Source organism: Mustelus asterias, chromosome 5 (assembly GCF_964213995.1).
Source record: "Mustelus asterias chromosome 5, sMusAst1.hap1.1, whole genome shotgun sequence".
Classification (NCBI taxonomy): domain Eukaryota; kingdom Metazoa; phylum Chordata; class Chondrichthyes; order Carcharhiniformes; family Triakidae; genus Mustelus; species Mustelus asterias.
In genome coordinates, this window is record NC_135805.1 from 69,600,037 (window position 1) to 69,620,799 (window position 20,763).

At 42.2% G+C, this 20,763-nt stretch overlaps 1 protein-coding gene across 3 annotated transcripts in view; it reads right to left on the reverse strand.

Annotated features, from left to right (window-relative positions):
* Nucleotides 1-20,763, reverse strand: part of cep85l (centrosomal protein 85L) — a 257,274-nt gene that overhangs the window by 207,670 nt on the left and 28,841 nt on the right. For 2 of the 3 annotated variants that reach the window (XM_078212719.1, XM_078212718.1), the window contains exon 2: nt 5,408-5,569. The exons of the other annotated variant lie outside the window; for it this stretch is intronic. In XM_078212719.1, the coding sequence (XP_078068845.1) occupies nt 5,408-5,569 (162 nt within the window). The remainder of the gene's footprint in view (nt 1-5,407; nt 5,570-20,763) is intronic. 3 annotated transcript variants of the gene reach the window in all.

Here is a 20,763-nt window from a genome sequence, read left to right on the forward strand (position 1 = left end):
ATGGAAGAGAAAAGGCTGTTTGAATATTCTTTCACACTGGTGTTGTATCCATGCCTTGCACTACTCCAATTACAGTTTAAATTAAATATACCTATATTTGCATTAATCATGTACTTCAGAACTTATTCAACCTTTTCTCCAACAAGAAAAGCCATAATTATGACAGTCTATCTGTATAATGCTCTCTGGATTTCCACACTCAACTTTGTATATTTATAATTTTTCCACATTTGCACTTATACATCTGCTTTTTCAAAGAACTCTAACCAAAGAATAATTCACAGGCTAAACCATGGGAACAGAAATATTACTTCAACTAGTTCAGAAGAAATGAAAATGATGGTGCTATTAATTAAGAAACATTATAGTATTTGTCAAACTGCACTGGCCCGTTGCCCCATATAAGTGATTATATTTGTGTCCAATTCAGTTGTATTTACTGTTTACACACTAAAGCATATTTTCCCACTGCATGACATATAACAATGTATATTCAACAAATTGTTCTTTATTCGATCAATGCCCAATTTCTGAGGGAATGTGGGTTGTTATCCACACAAATAACAAACACAATCTTGCCACCAAAAGAAAAAATGCTGGAAAATTTCAGCAGGTCTGGCAGCATCTGTAAGGAGAGAAAAGAGCTGACGTTTCGAGTCCAGATGACCCTTTGTCAAAGCTGACACATTGGCACACTGGACATCAGTTATGTGCAGTCCTCATTCAATATCAACTATAGGTTCTTATTCTGAATTTACACAGCACAGTTGTGGGCTACACTCTCCTGCAATTACATGGTGGTCACAATGGGTAAATAATCCAGTACTATCCCTTAAATTTTGAAAAAAAGTCTGAGCAGATTGTGGAATAGCAACGCATAAAGATAATCTCTGACATTTGATTTAGCTTTGAAAGTCCAGGATAAAAATGTCCTGAATTGCAATTAATATTGTAAATCCACTTGTTATCTTCAAGAATTATTACCAGTGAATAACCACACAGCTTCAGACATTTAAATCTCTATATTGTTGGCATGCTAATATGGATATTAATAATCCAAACTCTGTACCAAATGACTTTCTGATGATTATTCAAAAAACTATTTTTATCTTTAATATTATTATGAACAAGCTACAATACACATTGTGTAGCAATTCAACTTTCAAATGCCTTTCTGTATTTACCTACATATTAACAGCTGGTATACTTCTAAATACTGTAATCCATTGTGAAATACTGAGATATACGAGAGATATAATCAAGTATTGTGTAAAGGCATGTTTTTTCTTTTCAATCTTATATTATATAATTTCTTTATGGTGTGTTATCAACATTGGTAGTGCACTGGAAGCAGAGCAAACTAAATGCCCATAATGGTCAGAGAAACTAAAACTGTATTGAAGGGAAGGACAATCTCTACTTTCATTAGAGAACCTACAAATATCTATACATGATATTGGCTGGTCCATCTATCATATCAGCCTCAAATGTGTTGACTCGTGGTCAATGCAGGATTGAGGGTGTTGTATCTACATGCGGTAAGGAGTCTAACAACACCAGGTTAAAGTCCAACAGGTTTATTTGGTAGCAAACGCCACTAGCTTTCGGAGCGCTGCTCCTTCGTCAGGTGAGTGGGAGATCTGCTGATAAACAGCAAACAGGGCATATAAAGACACAAACTCAATTTACAGAATAATGAATAATGATTGGAATGCGAGTCTTTACAGCTAATCAAGTCTTAAAGGTACAGACAATGTGAGTGGAGAGAGCATTAGCACAGGTTAAAGAGATGTGTATTGTCTCCAGACAGGACAGCCAGTGAGACTTTGCAAGTCCAGGCAAGTTGTGGGAGTTACAGATAGTGTGACATGAACCCAAGATCCCGGTTGAGGCCGTCCTCATGTGTGCGGAACCTGGCTATCAGTTTCTGCTCAGCGACTCTACGCTGTCGTGTGTTGTGAAGGCCGCCTTGGAGAATGCTCACCCGAATATCAGAGGTCAAATGCCCGTGACCGCTGAATCGTATCTACATACGCGCAGTATACGAACAAGGTAAATGAGCTTGCTGCGCACACTGAAATTGGCCGGTACAATGTTGTGGGCATCACAGAGATGTGGCTGTGAGGGGATCAGGGTTGAGATCTAAATATCCAAGGATATGTGTCCTATCGAAAGGACAGGCAGATGGACAAAGGAGGCGGGGTTGCATTGTTAGTTAGGAACTAAGTTAAATCGACAGCAAGAAGTGACATAGGATCAGAAGGCATAGAATCTCTGTGGGTAAAGTTGAGGCATCGCAAAGGTAAAAAGACCCTGATGGGAGTTGTGTACAGGCCCCCTAGCAGTAGTCAGGATGTGAGGTAGAAAATAAATCAGGAGATAGAAAAGGCATATAAAAAAGGCAATATTACAATAATCATGGGGGACTTCAAAATGCAGGTGGACTGGGAAAAACAGGGCGGTAGTGGATCCCAAGAAAAGGAAATTGTGGAATGTCTAAGAGATGTTTTTTTGGAGCAGCTTGTGACAGAGCCTACTAGGGAACAGGCAATTCTGGACTTGGTGAGGTGTAATGAGGCAGACTTGATTAGGGAACTGAAGGTGAAGGAACCCTTAGGGAGCAGTGACTGCAATATGATAGAATTTACCCTGCAGTTTGAGAGGGAGAAGCTGGAGTCAGATGTAACGGTGTTACAATTAAATAAAGGTAACCACAAAGACATGAGGGAGGAGCTGGACAGAGTTGATTGGAAAGGGAGCTTAGCAGGGAGACTCTGGAACAGCAATGGCAGGAGTTTTTGAAGTTATTCAGGAGGCACAACAGAAATTCATCCCAAGGAGGAGGAAACATGCAAGGGGAGGATGAAGCATCCATGGCTGACGAGGGAAGTCAAGGACAGCATAAAAGCAAAAGAAAAAGCCGACAAAATGGCGAGGATTAGTGGGAAGCCAGAGGATTGTGAAGCCTTTAAAATCGGGCAAAGGACAACTAAAAAAGCAATAAGGGGAGAGAAGATGAAATATGAGTGTAAGCTAGCTAGTAATATAAAAGAAGATAGGAAGATTTTTTTTCAATACATAAAAGGTAAGAGAGAGGCAAAAGTAGACATTGGACACTGGAAAATGAGGCTGGAGAAGTAATAATAGGAAACAAAGAAATGGCAGAGGAACTGAATAGTTACTTTGCATCAGCCTTCATGGTGGAAAACACCAGTGGGATGCTAGAGCTCCAGGAGAATCAGGGGGCACAGGTGAGTGTAGTGGCCATCACTAAGGAGAAGGTTCTGGGGAAACCGAAGGTGGATAAGTCACCTGGACCGGATGGACTACATCCCAGGGTTCAAAAAGAGATAGCTGAGGAAATTATGGGGGTATTGGTGGTGATCTTTCAACAATCACTGGAGGCAGGGAGGGACCAGAGGACTGGAAAGTAGCTAATGTAACACCACTGTTTAAGATGGGAGGGAGGCAGCAGATGGGAAATTATAGGCCAGTTAGCCTGACTTTGGTCATTGGCAAGATTTTAGAGTTCGTTATTAAAGATGAGATCGCAGAGTACTTGGAAGTGTGTGATAAAATAAGACTGAGTCAGCACAGTTTCATCAAGGGGAGGTCATGTCTGACAAATCTGTTAGAGTTCTTTGAGGAGGTAACAAGGAAGTTAGATAAAGGAGAACCAGTGGACATGACTTATTTAGATTTCCAAAAGGCCTTTGACAAGGTGCCGCATAGGAGACTGTTAAAAAAAGTTGAGAGCCAATGGTGTTAAGTGTAAGATCCTGGCATGGATAGAGGATTGGCTGACTGGCAGAAGGCAGAGGTTGGGGATAAAGGGGTCTTTTTCAGGATGGCAGCCGGTGACTAGTGGTCGGTGCTGGGACCACAACTTTTCACAATATACATTAACGATTTAGAAGAAGGAACTGAAGGCACTGTTGCTAAGTTTGCAGATGATATAAAGATATGTAGAGGGACAGGTAGTATTGAGGAAGCAGAGGGGCTGCAGAAGGACTTGGACAGATTAGGAGAGTGGGAAAAGTGGCAGATGGAATACAATGTGTAAAGTGTGAGGTTATGCACTTTGGAAGTAGGAATGGAGGCATAGACTATTTTCTAAATGGGGAAATGCTTAGGAAATCAGAAACACAAAGGGACTTGGGAATCCTTGTTCAAGATTCTCTTAAGATTAATGTGCAGGTTCAGTCGGCAGTTAGGAAGGCAAATGCAATGTTAGCATTCATGTCGAGAGGGCTAGAATACAAGAGCAAGGACATACTTCTGAGGCTGTATAAGGCTCTGGTCAGACCCCATTTGGAATATTGTGAGCAGTTTTGGGCCCTGTATCTGAGGAAGGATGTACTGGCCTTGGAAAAGGTGTAGAGGAGGTTCGCAAGAATAATCCCTGGAATTAAGAGCTTGTCGTATGAGAAAGGGTTGAGGACTCTGGGTCTGTAATCATTGGAGTTTAGAAGGATGAGGGGGGATCGTAGTGAAACTTACAGGATACTGCGAGGCCTGGATATAGTGAACGTGGAGAGGAAGTTTCCACTCGTAGGAAAAACTAGAACCAGAGGGCACAATCTTAGGCTGAAGGGACGATCCTTTAAAACAGAGATGAGGAGGAATTTCTTCAGCCAGAGCGTGGAGGTTGTGGAGGCTGGGTCATTGAGCGTCTTTAAGACAGAGATAGGTAGGTTCTTGATTAATAAGGGGATCAGGGGTCATGGGAAAAGGCAGGAGAATGGGGATGAGAAAAATATCAGCCATGATTGAATGGCGGAGCAGACTCGATAGGCCGAGTGGCCTAATTCTGCTCCTATGTCTTATGATCCTGCACAAATAGTGTGTAATTATGTGTTATGTGCACTAGTGTTTAAGTACAGAAAATTATTGCAAAATCATGTGGCCAATGAACAGATGGGAAAGCACGTAAAATACCACTCCAGCATGGGGAGGGGAGGGGGGGGGGGGGGGCTCTATTAGTAATTGTAACTGTGACTGAACAGCATGGACACTTCACACCAGAATAAATGGTTATATTACACCAGCATGCCAAATCAGCTATTTGGACCCAGTTATATGTTATTCAAGTGAAAGATGTTAATATGTTTTCGCACTTTGGTTCCTTTATTATAATATATTAAATCTAGACAGTTAAAGCAAATCAAAGTGTACAAAATTAATTTAGTTTACCCCTAAAACAGCTCAGTTGCCCTTGTCCAGAACTGCCGAAATCTGCATTTTTTAACATGTTATTTCCAATTTAATAGTCTAACCACAGGCAGCTGGGATAATGTATTAAGAAGTGCCATCAACATTGGAATGAGATCTACTCTCACCCATAACCATCAATGCACAAGTTAAGTTAAGACATTTCACACTCAGCTAGTTCAGAATCTCAGCCCACCTTCTATGCTGTCTGAACTTGAAGTGCCTATTCCAGTGTCTCCACTATCGGAGGTAGCGCTGAATCTTCTGCTGGTGTTTAGCTGGACACTAGTCAGTAGTGTGGGGGCCCGCCACACTGCTTCACAACCTGGAACCCATCCTGTGGGTGGGACATCAGGACCTGCACAGTGACAAAGCCAATCACAAGTTAAAATGCTGATAGACATTGCAAACAGAATAATACTACATGAAGAAATATATTAGCAGAACAAATAATCCCCATTTTCATGAGAATTACTTAATATTTTGAAAGTTTATGTTCAATTCCTCCAAAACACTTAACTTCAGTTTCAAGTTAATTTGAGAAGCAAATGATTTAAAGGCAGACCTTACAAACTGCTCTAAAGCCGTTGACAAGATGAATTATTGTCAGACTTTCAACGTAGGATGCCTGTTCTTGAACTAAAAGTAATTACTCCTTAACACTAGCAGTTATGAAGTTTTAATTTAAAATTTTTCAGCATAGTACTATCAATATGCCACATTATGGAGGATCATAACTGAGAAGCATGTCCCCTTTCTCCTTTGTAATCAAAATTTTAAATGAAAATCAACTTTTTTGAGCCAAATTTTGGATAATGGGTTCATATGAATGTTTGAAGTTAATTCATTGACTATCTTTCCATGAACCATACATTTTAATTTTGTTTTAGCTTAATTCTATGTGCTATTACTTTTTTGCACTAATTTAATGTATTTGAAGCACAGAATGTTCTGAAAAGAAAGGATTTTTAAGTTGGGGGTGACAAAAAAAAAATCCACAAATGGGGTACCATATAACCATAGAATCTACTGTGCAGAAGAAGCCATTTGGCCCATCGAGTCTGCTCCGAAAGCAACCTCATCCATGTCCTATCCCCGTAACCCCATATGGTTACCCTCCTAGTTCCCCCTGGCACGAAGGGGCAATTTATCATGGCCAACCAACCTGACCCGCAAATCTTTGGAGAGTGGGAGGAAACTGGAGTACCCAGAGGAAACCCACGCAGGCACAGGGAGAATGTGCAAACTCCACACAGACCCAAGGCCGGCATTGAACCTGAGGCAACAGTGCTAACCACTGTGACACCGTGCCGTTCTATGAGCTAACTGCAGTTTCCCTATGATCTAACGGCAGTTCAGGTAATAAAAACATGTTTACAGTACCACTAACTTTTCCCTTTTATTCCGATTACTCGTTCTATTTGATGATCTCCCGTTCTGTGATACATGTCCTCATTCTACACAGTATCACAGGATAAAGGGAAAGCAGGTGAAATGCTGCCATGGCTCTCAATATAACCAGCCAGTAAGAGCTGGATAGGATGCAGTCCAGAACGACTCAGCAATCCTACTGTTTTGTCCTTTCTTATAGCGCAGCTGAAATAGAAGGTTCACTCTATGGCGAAACCCTAAATGTGAGTCTCTGTCCTACTTTTCTGTGGGGTGCTGAATAATATTCAACATACTCTCTTCATCTTTTTTAATATCTTTTTAGTATTTCTGTTTGAACTACAAGTGATAACATCAGAAAACAAATTACTTGGAGAATTGGACAACAGGGAAAAGGTTGAGTTGCTCTCACAGAATACCAGCATGGATATGACAGGCCATTACCATTCCATGATTATATTCAAATGGCTTCCATAGGCTTTTGCCACTGGGATCTCATGTAAATATTAGGAATGACAATTGAATTCTATGTGTAAGCAGGATATAGATGGCATTGATTTTTGTAGTAAGGTGCTGGGGACATCACTTGCCAATTGTAGAACCTGCCCAATAGCTATCTGCCCTATTGACCAGGCTGTGAAGATGAACAATTATCCAACTGGTATAATGAGAGTACATTTCCATTTTAGGGAAATGAGCAAACAAATCATGTGATGAAGAGTAAACTGTTTACTGTTGACGAATGCAGTTATATTTGTCCTTCTGCAACTTGTGCAAGGAAAAGTCAATGCTGTTACTCTTTTGTAAATAAACTTGTTTTCAAACTCTAAACTATGGCAAAACAGTCATAAACTGGACCATTTCTTTGAAATCCCTTTAAATTAATGAACTTTGTGAAATTAAAAATAAGCTAATTTGGGAAATTTTGCAATCTGGGCTAACGTCAGTTGTTCAGTTGGCATCAAAACTGAGAAAATGTCAGATAGAAGGTGAAGAGGTCAACTAAGGGACTGAAACAGGTTGCATAAAAGCCAGATCTTAAGTATGAAAATGAGTAAAAGTGGAACAATTCCCGAAAAGAGAATGCTTTTATGTGCAATGCCACCACACTGACAATGAGGAAGATAACTGTCCTGTGCATAATCAAACATGCAGACAACATAATAATCGAGGTGTTTTGTAATAGTCTGTGAAACCAATGTTGGTAAAACAGCAACAGTGATCAGGAGTCAGTCTACCTTGGATCCTTATGACGATGTAAGGAGTCTAACAACACTAGGTTAACGTCCAACAGGTTTATTTGGTAGCAAACACCACTAGCTTTCGGAGCGTTGCTCCTTCGTCAGGTGAGTGGGAGATCTGCTAACAAACAGCAAACTCAATTTACAGAATAATGAATAATGATTGGAATGCAAGTCTTTATAGCTAATCAAGTCTTAAAGGTACAGACAATATGAGTGGAGAGAGCATTAAGCACAGGTAAAAGAGATGTGTATTTTCTCCAGACAGGACAGCCAGTGAGATTTTGCAAGTCCAGGCAAGTTGTGGGGGTTACAGATAGTGTGACATGAACCCAAGATCCCGGTTGAGGCCGTCCTCATGTGTGCGGAACCTGGCCTTTGTCGTCCAGTACTTCCCCAGAGTGGAGAAGCTACGGCATCTCCTCCGGAGCCTTCAACATGTCATTGATGAAGTCGAACATCTCGCCAAGGCCATCCCCACACCCCCACTTCTTGCCTTCAAACAACCGCACAACCTCAAACAGACCATTGTCCGCAGCAAACTACCCAGCCTTCAGGAGAACAGTGACCACGACACCACACAACCCTGCCGCAGCATCCTCTGCAAGACGTGCCGGATTATCGACACGGATGCCATCATCTCACGTGAGAACACCATCCACCGGGTACACGGTACATTCTCTTGCAACTCGGCCAACGTTGTCTACCAGATACGCTGCAGGAAAGGATGTCCCGAGGCATGGTACATTGGGGAAACCATGCAGACGCTACGACAATGGATGAATGAACACAACTCGACAATCACCAGGTAAGACTGTTCTCTTCCTGCTGGGGAGCACTTCAGCGGTCACGGGCATTCGGCCTCTGATATTCGGGTAAGCGTTCTCCAAGGCGGCCTTCACGACACACGACAGCGCAGAGTCACTGAGCAGAGACTGATAGCCAGGTTCCGCATACATGAGGACGGCCTCAACCGGGATCTTGGGTTCATGACACACTATCTGTAAGCCCAATAACTTGCCTGGACTTGCAAAATCTCACTGGCTGTCCTGTCTGGAGACAATACACATCTCTTTAACCTGTGCTAAATGCTCTCTCCACTCACATTGTCTGTACCTTTAAGACTTGATTACCTGTAAAGACTTGCATTCCAATCATTATTCATTATTCTGTAAATTGAGTTTGTGTCTTTATATGCCCTGTTTGCTGTTTGTTAGCAGATCTCCCACTCACCTGACAAAGGAGCAGCGCTCCGAAAGCTAGTGGCGTTTGCTACCAAATAAACCTGTTGGGCTTTAACCTGGTGTTGTTAGACTCCTTACTGTGTTTACCCCAGTCCAACGCCAGCATCTCCACATCATCCTTATGACGATGGCAGATAAAATTATAGGCATGGGTACAAGTGAAAATAAATGGCAATATTGTACTGTAACCAAGTCCCAAGTTAGAGCTGTCAAGTTTTATACTACAAAGCCCAAGGGGGAATGAATTGATGGGATAGTTTATGGGGACACGGCACAGAAGAAAGTCATTTTAAAAAAATTCTTGGTTGGGTTCGCCTGTTAATGAATTGTTTAACCAACAAGCAGCATGCAAAATGTCTCTGGTATAGAGAGCAGAGAAAATTAACAAAGGTGTGTTTGTGGCTTTGAGAACTGGCAAAAATGTCATTTAAGAACAAGGCAAGTACAACACTTGGAGTTCCAGGTGTCAGTACACATACCAAATATATCATCTTGTGAGTTCTGTTAGGTTAGTAAAACAATTTAAAGAAAATAACAATATTACCCACAGATAAAGAGAGAACTGTTTAAATTGCAAAAAGAATCATGGGGATTGTTTTCTAATTTTACTGAATAGCAAAGCAGCTTCATTTAAACCTGAGATAAATACAGTTAATAGCAGAATGGTGGTTCAAAATTAAGGAAGCACATTGGTATAAAAACCAAGGTGTTTAATCAGCCATGCAGAAATAGTTAGGGGCAGCACGGTGGCACAGTGGTTAGCACTGCTGCCTCACCGCGCCAGGGACCTGGGTTCAATTCCGGCCTTGGGTGACTGTGTGGAGTTTGCACGTTCTCCCCGTGTCTGCGTGGGTTTCCTCCGGATGCTCCGGTTTCCACCCACAGTCCAAAGATGTGCGGGTTAGGTGGATTGGCCATGCTAAAAAGCAAGTTGCCTCTTAGTGTCAGGGGATTATCAGGGTATGTACGTGGGGTTACAGAGATAGGGCTTGGGTGGGATTGTTGTCAGTGCAGGCTCAATGAGTCAAATGGCCTTCTTCTGCACTGTAGGAATTCTATGTTACTTTCAGAACTAGAATCTGCTCATTAAGTTTAATAGAGAAACAGATTCGAGGCATCCTATTGCAGTGAAAGGCAAAATTGGACTCTAAAATTAAATATAGTGCTGATAAGTAATGAAAATATCTGCAAGAATAAGATACATTTACGATTGAATTCTTGTTCAAAGGACAGGGGCCAGATCAAGATCTGCAGATTAAAAATGAAGTACTACCAGCAATAATCACTGATTCAATGGTTCTGGCTATGTCCAAGTCAAGATACAATTCCAAATGATAAATATTGTTCCTGAGCAACCAGCATCAATATCAAAAACCTGAAGTAAGAATTACCAGTGGGAAATGTGGATGAACATTTGAAGAGAAAGGAGATACAGGACTATGGGAAGAATAAGGATAGCTAAGATTTGTTTCAGATTCCTCTAGAAAGAGGTGTCACAGGCATGCTGGGCCAAATGGCCACATCTTTGCTTGAATTTCAATGGTTCTATGGAGATGGGATATGAATAATCTATTATTGACCTCTGACTCATCACAACAGGTGAAAATATGACATTTCAAAGCTGGGGATTTAAAGATTGATCTGACTGCATCATAGGAGTGATGGAAGCCAAGGTTATGAAAAGTCTGGTTCAGCCTCAAAACAGTTGCCAAGTGGAATGGTACAGTCACAAAAGCAAAATACTGTGGATTTTGGAAATGTAAATTAAAAACAGAAAGTGTTCAAAAATCTCTCTCTGGAGAGAGAGACATTTCAAGTCCATGTGACTTCTTTGGAACTGAAGGGAGGCAGAAATGTAATGGATATTAAACTGTTGTAAAAGAGGGGAGGGTCAGGTGGTGCAAAAAGGAAGGTCAGGGACAGGTTAGATGGTGAGGGAAATTAAATATTAAAGATGCCGTGGGATAAAACACAATGGGCATGATAATGGTAGTAGTGAAGAAGAAAAGCATTGGTCCAGAATAGGTGTTACTAGTAGAATAAAGGTCAGCTCTGCTTGAAAGCAAAGCATGAAAACAAGATATAAATTGGCACTCGGGGAAAGCAAGGTCAAAATGAAGGACAGAGTTCATGGACTGAAGTTGTTCAACGCAATGTTGAGTTCACACACAAGGCTGTAAAGTGTCCCATCGAAAGATGAGGTGCTGTTCCTGCAGTTTGTGTGGGCTTCACCGGAACAGGCCAAGGTCTGTGTGGAGTTTGCACATTCTTCTCGTGTCTGCGTGGGTTTCCTCCGGGTTCTCCGGTTTCCTCTCACAGTCCAAAAATGTGCAGGTTAGGTTGATTGGCCATGCTAAAATTGCCCCTTAGTGTCCTGAGATGCGTAGGTTAGAGGGATTAGCGGGTAAATGTGTAGGGATATGGGAGTAGGGCCTGGGTGGGATTGTGGTCGGTGCAGACCCGATGGGCCGAATGGCCTGTTTCTGCACTGTAGGGATTCTATGTTTCTATGACAGAAATGTGACCATGAGAACAAGATGCTGAATTGAAATGGCAAGTGACTGGAGGTCACGGTCATGCTTGCAGACTGAGCAAAGTATTCCTCCAAGTGGTTACCCAGTCCACATATGGTCTCACCAATGTAGAGGAGGCTGCATTGTAAGCAGAATGGAATAATTAAATCTGTCACCGGCTGCTGGCACAATCGTTGAATCACAGAATCCCTACAGTGCAGAAGGAGGCCATTCAGCCCGTCGAGCCTGCACTGACAGCAATCTCACCCAGGCCCTATCCCTGTAACCCTATGTATTTATCCTGCTAATCCCCCTGACACTAAGGGGCAATTTTGCATGGCCAATCAATCTAACCCGCACATCTTTGGAGCATGGGAGGAAACCAGAGCACCCGGAAGAAACCCACGCAGACACAAGGAGAATGGACAAATTCCACACAGACAGTCACCCAAGGCCAGAATTGAACCTGGGTCTCTGGAGCTGTGAGGCAGCAATGCTAACCACTGTACCATCGTGGCACCCTAAGTTAAAGGACAAGGAGGAATAATTTGCCTTTATCATAGTCACTTAGGATGACACTTCTAACTTTGATAAGAACTATTTTGACCGTATGCCAAAGACAGAAACTGATTGCTGGGAATCAAACATGGAGTTCCAGGTAAAATGGCCTTTGGATTTTGAGATTCAACTTATTCAATGACTTTGGAAAGAGAGGTTGAGGTGGGAGAAGATTTTTATACTGTCATGTTTGTCTTCTGAGATAACTGTTTTGAGGAAATAAAATAAATCAATTACATCTTGTGATGTATTGAACGATAAAAAAGAAAAGTTCCAAATTTAATTTATGCTCTGGTGCAATTAGTTGAATTTTATTAGAATGATGAAATAATCCAAAATTACTTCCATTGACCTCCACTCTCTTTACTTCAAAGGCCACTATTTCCTCAAAATTTGTAATTACAACCGCGGCAATTAATTTTTATGTACTCCTTGGCTAAAATGCAGAAAAATAGGTGGGGGAACATAAAAATTGAACCGTTTATGAAAGAGCGAAATAAATTCACTATTTCATGTTAATGTAAGGGGGGAAGCTGCGAAGTGATGTCAGAGTACCTTGTGGTCTGCATATGAATTTTATTGCAGCATATCTTAACCTTTGCCAGAAGTCCAAGCAGATGTACGACAGTGAATCACATCATGGAAACCTTCCACATATCATTTAACTTTCATGTCTGCTAGGGAACTGATTCATTCTGCATGCAACCAAAACCACTTCTAAAATGCTTTGCGACTTGTATGAAATAGCAAGAGGTTTTTGAATAAAATGGGATTTTGGAGACATTGACAAATGGCCACTAAATTAGCTATCTCTGCTCAGTAATAAAAAAAGTGCGCTGTAATGAGAAAGGGAATATCTGTCATAGAAGCAGAAAATGCTGGAAAAGCTCAGCAGGTCTTGTAGCATCTGTGGTGAGAGAAACAGAGTGAATGACCTGATTTTTCACCCGTCGGATGCACAGTGGGCTTAAAAGTGGACCGAAGTGCAGTCCTGGCTGTGGTCAGCCCTGGAGCATGATTTCACACTAGCTGGCCAATTACCAGCCGGCTAACGTGAAACGCGCGCTGTGAAAGGCTGAAAGTTGTCAGGGAGGACGGGCTCCAAGAAAAAAGGAGATTACGAGCAAGCGCTTCCAATGTGCTCTTTCAGGGAGACCACCACTGCTGTCTCAGCGAGCTGCTGGCCTGTGAAAAATAAATATCGATGTTAGAACTATGATACAGAACTCAATCCCCAGGCACACATGTTAATTTCAGTTCAGCTTTGACCTTCATCCTGCCCTGAATCGAGGTCGTAGCTTAAGTGTAAAAGCCGCCTTGCCAATCAGTCGGCCTGCCAACCTTAAAGGCAAACGAGCAATGAAAAACTCTGATCAATTGGTTTCTAATTAAATTAGACTGGCTTCATGATTGTTGGCAGGCACAGTTCCAACTTTCGTGGAAGCCTGCCGGCCTAAATATTGTGCGTGTGCGTGATGACATTGGAGCATGCGCCCAACGTCTTCTCCTGCGATTTCACATGTTTCCAGGTACGGCGCATGCCCGAACCTTTGATGTAAAATTCTGGCCAATATTTTGGGAACATTAATACTGTACCTTGCCCTCCCTCTGCTCTCAAAAATCTGATCAGTAAAATAATCGTGGAAAAGGCCAGCAGCTTATATAACGGGGGATTTGCTTCCAAGTGCAAAACAAAGACAAATGTGGATTACTTAAGGAAATAATTAATTAAGAGCAAATCGTGTTTAACTAACATGCTTTGGCTTTTTTGATGAATTAATAGAAAGGGTTCACGAGAGGGTTATGATTAATTTGTGAACGTGGACTTCCAAAGGTGCTTAATAAAATACCATATAACCAACTCGTCAGCAAAGTTGAAGCCCACGGCACAAAAGGGACTACGGCAGCTCGGATATTAAGTTGTCTGACAGATAGGGAACAGGGAATAGCAGTGAATGTTTCTTTTGGATTGGAGGAAGATATCAAGCGGAATTCCCAGTGGTCATTATTCGGGCCATTGCTTATACTGATCTATATTAATTTTGGGCGGCACAGTGGCACAGTGGTTAGCACTGTTGCCTCACAGCGCCTGGGGCGCGGGTTCGATTCCCAGCTTGGGTTACTGTCTGTGGGGAGTTTGCACGTTCTCCCCGTGTCTGTGTGGGTTTCCTCCGGGTGCTCCGGTTTTCCTCCCACAATCCAAAGGTGTGCGGGTTAAGTGGATAGGCCATGCTAAGTTGCCCCTTAGTGTCAGGGGGACTAGTTAGGGTAAATGCATGTGGTTATGGGGATAGGACCTGGGTGGGATTGTGGTCGGTGCAGACTCGATGGGTCGAATGGCCTGCTTCTGCACTGTAGGATTCTATGACTCTATAATTATCTAGATTTTGGTGTACTGACCACATAAAAATGCCACAAAACTTGGAAATATTGTGAGCTGTGATGAGGATGATAGACTTCAAGATAGACAGGCTGCTGGAATGAGCAGACAAATGGGAGACAAAATTTAATGAAGAGAAGTGCAAAGTGATACATTTTGGTAGGAAGAATTAGGAGAGATAATCAAAAATAAAGGATACATTTCTAAATGGGACGCAGGAGCAGAGGGACCTGGGAGATATGTGCACAAACAGTCGAAGCTGGCAGGACTATTTGAGAAAGCCATTAGCAAACCAAGTGGGATTCTAGACTTTATAAGATGAGACATAAAGTATTAAAGGAAGAGTTATGATAAACCTGTATAATACTCTGGTTCACACTTGATTGGACTAGAGTATTGTGATCAATTCTGGGCATTGCATTTTAGTAAGGATGTGAAGGCACTGGAGAGGGTGCGGAAAAGGTTCACAAGAATGATTCCAGGCTTGAGGAGGCACAGTGTCACAGTGGTTAGCACTGTTGCCCCACAGCACCAGGGACCTGGGTTCAATTCCCGGCTTGGGTCACTGCCTGTGTGGAGTTTGCACATTCTCCCCGTGTCTACGTGGATTTCCTCCGGGTGCTCTGGTTTCCTCACACAGTCCAAAAGACGTGCTGGTTTGGTGCATTGGCCATGCTAAATTCTCCCTCAGTGTACCCGAACAGATGCCGGAGTGTGGCGGCTCGGGGATTTTCACGGTAACTTCATTGCAGTGTCAATCTAAGCCTACTTGTGACACTAATAAATAAACTTAAAAAACTTAAAAACACGGCTCTCATACTGACTCTCCAGCTGGCAGCTGAGAAGTGTGATGACTCTCTGTCAGAACATTGTGGGTTCAAGTCCAACTCCAGGAGTGAAGGACCAAAATCAAACCTGACATTTCATTGTGGTTCTGAGGGAGTGCTGTCTTTTGGGTGAGATGTTAAACTGAAGCCCCAACAGTGACGAGACTTCAAAAGTACTTCATTTGCTATAGAAACTTATCCAGTGGATGAAAGGCACTATATAAATCCATGTCTTTTATTCTTTCCCTAACACAGCAGCACTCCCTCAGTTCTCACTGCAACCTAGGATTTTTTTGCGCTCAAGTCTCTGGAGTGGGAAGTAAATTCCAGAATCTTCTGCCTCAGGTACAAAAGGGTTACCAATTGAGCCATAACTGACATCTCACAATCACTTCCTTTTGAGTTGTGATATTGCATGCAGAAGGGACCAGAGAAGGGAGTAGAGAGATATAAATATCGGGTGGGAAGGGATAATTACAGTGGGAGGAGGCACATGTAGAACATAAATACTGACGTAGACCAGCTGGGCCAAATTGTCTGCTCCTTGCAGTAGATTTTATATAATTCTGTATATAGTATTTGGAATTTGCTTTGACTGTTACTCTGAATGTGCTTTCACCATCAGTGTAATGAAGCAGCTTAACGATTGATACTGGACCCTGCCTTGCCATGAGTGTGTTCTCCATCCATTATCTATGTAATTGCAGTTGGGCACACACAAGAGCAGATACAAAAATTACAAGCCCAAAGTTTCCATCAGGGTTCACTGCTATTTCCAATTAAATTTGCCCAAAGTCAGAAAAACGGAATGATCGAGGAATTGAGTTTCCGCGACGTTTAAACAACATTGCACTGCCACCAAACTGGTCATGTCCTCAGATTGAGTACAATCACCATGGTAAGCTTCCATTAATTGTGCCTGTGTGCCATCTTTGAGGAGGCTTTTAAAATTTAACTTTTATATACACAAAAATACTATCGGTTTGCTTTAACAGCTTTCATTTTTTCCTAATTTATGAAATAAATAATTACCATACAGCAATGTAACTAGTAAACATTTCTGTATGGATTTTAAAAGTTATTTTCAGGTATTTAGAGTTGGAGAACTCAGAGGTTGTTTTAAAGTTTATTTATTAGTATCACAAGTAGGCATACGTTAACACTGCAATTAAGTTATTGTGAAATCCCTCCAGTCGCCACACTCCGGCACCTGTTCGGGTACACTGAGGAAGAATTTAGCATGGCCAATGCACCTAACCAGCACATCTTTTGGACTGTGGGAGGAAACCAGAGCACCCGGAGGAAACCCATGCAGACACAGGGAGAACACAGACAGTGACCCAAGCCAGGAATGGAACCCAGGTTCCTGATGCTATGAGGCAGCAGTGCTAATCACTGTGCCACCGTGCCACCCCTGTGTGGACTAGATACGGATTAAAAGTGCTTATTTTTTTGATAAACTCATTTTCATCTTTACTAAAAAAAAACTATACCATGTTGGCACTCTTAAATACAGCAGTTGAATTTTTTAAGAGAATTTGTTTTCTAAATCCTCTATAATAAAGCTACCCAATGGCACAGATTGATGGTAGATTTTACATTCAGTAATATGCAAGGTGAATTTGAGTGGAAACTTGTGCAAAAAAAAAATCACTTTGCAAAACAGCACCACTTAGAAGTGATTGACATCAAATCATCAATAGCAGCCTCAGCGGTAACCCTGACCACACTATCCAATTGATATCACAATTGCTGCGACCAAGTGAGAAGGTTGAACTGGTTCTCCTCTATTCAACCTCCTTGGTTGGTCACAACAGCGTTTAAGGTTTCTTTTTCATGAGGATATGCCTTTTCCAAATCAGAATCTATTTAATTATTTATGCAGTGAGCAACGTAGAGCAATCAAATAGGTTTTCTTGAGTTAATGATAGAGCAAATTTACTGACCAATAAACCTGAGAAAACAAAATATCACAATGTCACACACAAGGGTATCAGAAATAAGGGAAGTTAGAGTCCAATAAAAGAAGTTTCATGAATATATGGTTAAGTGACTTTTGCTTGTCCTTGAGGGATAGATTGTTAAATGTTACAATCAATTTAGGTTAGTTGGTTTCTTGGATGCAATCAGATTTTAAAAAGTTGAAGTTTATTTATCAGTCACAAGTAAGGCTTACATTAATACTGCAATGAAGTTGCTGTGAAATTCCCCTAGCCGACACAGTCCGGCACCTGTTCGGGTCAATACACCCTAACCAGCACGTCTTTCAGAATGTGGAAGGAAACCGGAGCACCCAAATGAAACCCACGCAGACACGGGGAGAATGTGCAAACTCGACACAGACAGTGACCCAAGCCGGGAATCAAACCCGGGTCCCTGGTGCTGTACAGCAACAGTGCTAACCACTGTGCTACCGTGCCGTCCACAGGATGTAGAAGATGTTGCGATTATTACAAGATCTTGGTTCGCTGTAGGTATCTGATGGTTGACTTATCAAACCAGCTGACATGTTTTTTCCAAGAGAGAGAGCTCAGCTTTCCGCCTGTTTCATCTGCTGTAAACATTCTCGACACTCCCTGTGCAATCTCTCAGCAGTAGCTGCAGCCTGGCCTGTTATACTTCACCCATTGGGTGTTTCCAAGGTGCTTGGGGTGGGCCTGGCAGTGGCAAAGGTTTCTTCTGAGTGCTCATCCTTTGTGGCCTGAAGAGGGCCCCCTGCATGTCCAGCTGTCCTTTCCCTCCCATAGTCCAAAGATGTGTGGGTTAGGTGGATTGGCCATGCTAAATTACCCCTTAGTGTTCAATGCTGTGTAGGTTAGAGGGATTAGCGGGATAAATGTATGGGTTTATGAGGATAATTTAGAGGGGTGAGCCTGGGTAAGGTGCTTTGTTGGAGAGTCAGTGCAGACATGATGGACCTAATGGCCTCCTTCTGCACTGTAGGGATTCTATGATCAAGCCTCTTTTTAGCATCATCCTTTGTGGCCTGAGGAGGCCCCCCTGCATTTCCAGCTGTCCTTTCCCTTCGAGTGTTGCTCAGTTTCCAGCACTCTCCCACCTTCTATCCATCTCAGTTGGTTGGGTGTGTCTCGAGAAGAATTTCCTTTCAGTTGGGATGTGGTTTGTGAAAAGTTCATATTCATTGGCTGGAGTCACTACCAGGCTGGCTCCTGTTATTCTGATCCTTCATGTGAGTTCTTATCAAGAAGGCTATCAAGTTTTTATGCTTCTCGAGGAGAGTTGTGTCATGAAGGCTTTGGGAGGTGGCTTCAAGTTTAAGCACCTGTAACCACTGATCCAAAACAAGCTGCTTCAGCCATTCAAATTCCAGTTACGTCAGGTCAGGTCGGTTCCTGAGGGTATGGAATTTTTGATGGTATGTCTCCGCCACTAACAGGTTCGCATTTAAAATATCCCTTTTTGCTGCCTCATAGATGGTTGCACTTTTCTCAGTCAAGAGGGAGCAAACCTTTTGAGGTTTTCCCATCAGCTTACTTTGCAGCAGCACAGATCAGTGCTGGACTGGCTACTTTGACAGCTGGGCTACCCTTTCGAAAGAGATAAAGAAGGTATCCACCTCTTCTTCAAACTTAGAGATTAATTGGACAAACTTGAATACCTCAGTCTTTGAGTCTGATTTGGTGTCAATCACTTCTAAGTCTGGGCAATAAATGCTGGCCAGCCAGCGACACTCATGTCCCACGAATGAATAAAAAAAATTATAGCCTTTTGCAGTCTCTTCTTTAGACAGTAACAAGTTTTGATAAATCTTTGAATAAGAGGGGCAGCAAAGTAGCACAGTGGTTAGCACTGCTGCTTCACAGTGCGAGGGACCTGGGTTCAATTCCCGGCTTGGGTCACTGTCTGTGTGAAGTTTGTACGTTCTCCCCATGTCTGTGTGGGTTTCCTCCGGGTGCTCTGGTTTCCTTCACATTCTGAAAGACGTGCTGGTTAGGTGCATTGACCCGAACAGGTGCTGGACTGTGGCGACTAGGGGAATTTCACAGTAACTTCATTGCAGTGTTAATGTAAGCCTTACTTGTGACCAATGAATAAACTTTTAGGTAGTGTTCCCCCTCTTCACATTCCCCTGAGGATATCTTGTCTGCTGTTTAAGCTTCACCTTGGAAGTGAATGCACCTTGCATGTTTAAGTAGTCTATTCTGTCTCATTTCAAATTGCAAAATTTTCAGTTAGTCGAAAGTTGAAAAGTCTTAGTTTCAAAAGTAACGGGGCATAGTCTCATGTCACAATCATAACAAATCAAAGTTGGAAACCGAGTCACATGCATTTTTTTGTTACATACCTGGGTTCTGCTATTGTACAACAAGATATCCGTAGTATAAACATATCTGAAATATTGTCAGCCTGTACAGCCAACAATGCTCCACCTCAGAGACTATCTGAAGGAGTGTAAAAATTCTGACATTCCAAGTTTTGGGAGGAAAGTTAGAGAGTCAGCGCAAAGGGAACAAAATAGTTGCACTAACTACTGTTCCCTAACAGCATCAACTCATTAGAAATGCTGCTTGTGAGGGAGAAATCTATCACTGATTAATTCTGAAATTAACCCGACTCAAGCTTCAGTCCCTTCAGGCCAACATGCAAAGCAAGACTATTTGCTAATGCACTTTCCCCAAATCTTCAGAGCACTAAGATATGGCTGTGAAACCTTAACACAATATTGAATGTGTTTGTGCTAATCAGAATGAGTATTTGACAACAGAGCACTCCACATTTTACACCTACTGTCTGCACCATAACCTCCAACGCATACAGGACAACCAAAAGTGAATTAAAGTCTGTCTACAATCCTCCAACATTTAACTCGTATTTCCTCATTTGAATTTTCTCCCTGTTGAGAATCGTCATTCATTTTGGGGATGGTTGAATGGCAACCCTCTGAGACCTTACCCACATGTTCATTATCCCTGTCTAAACCTGGGAGAGTGAGAATCAAAAGACTATTTACCTACGGAGGCTATCATAGTTAAAACCATAGTAATCCTTCCCTGTAATAGATGAGAGCAGAAACTTGGGGTTATTTCTCCTTTTTGGCCAGGATCCACTAGAGTTAAAGTTTATCTTCATTTATTTGTTCATGGGATGTGAGTATTTCTGGCAAAGTCAACATTTATTATCCATTCCTAACTGCCCCAGAAAAGGTGGTAGTAAGCTGCCATCTCAAACCTTGCTGTCAGTGTGTGTAAGGAAGAAAGTTCCCAGGATTTTAACCCAGCGACAGTGAAGGAACGTGTAAATTCACTTTCCAGTACTCTGCCTCCGATCAGCTAACTCAAGATACCAGCAATTGAATAGGATGCACAGTCTAGCAACGGACCCTCAGGTGCTACGTTTACCTGTGGGAACATTGAAGGAGCCATCAACAATGTATCCGAT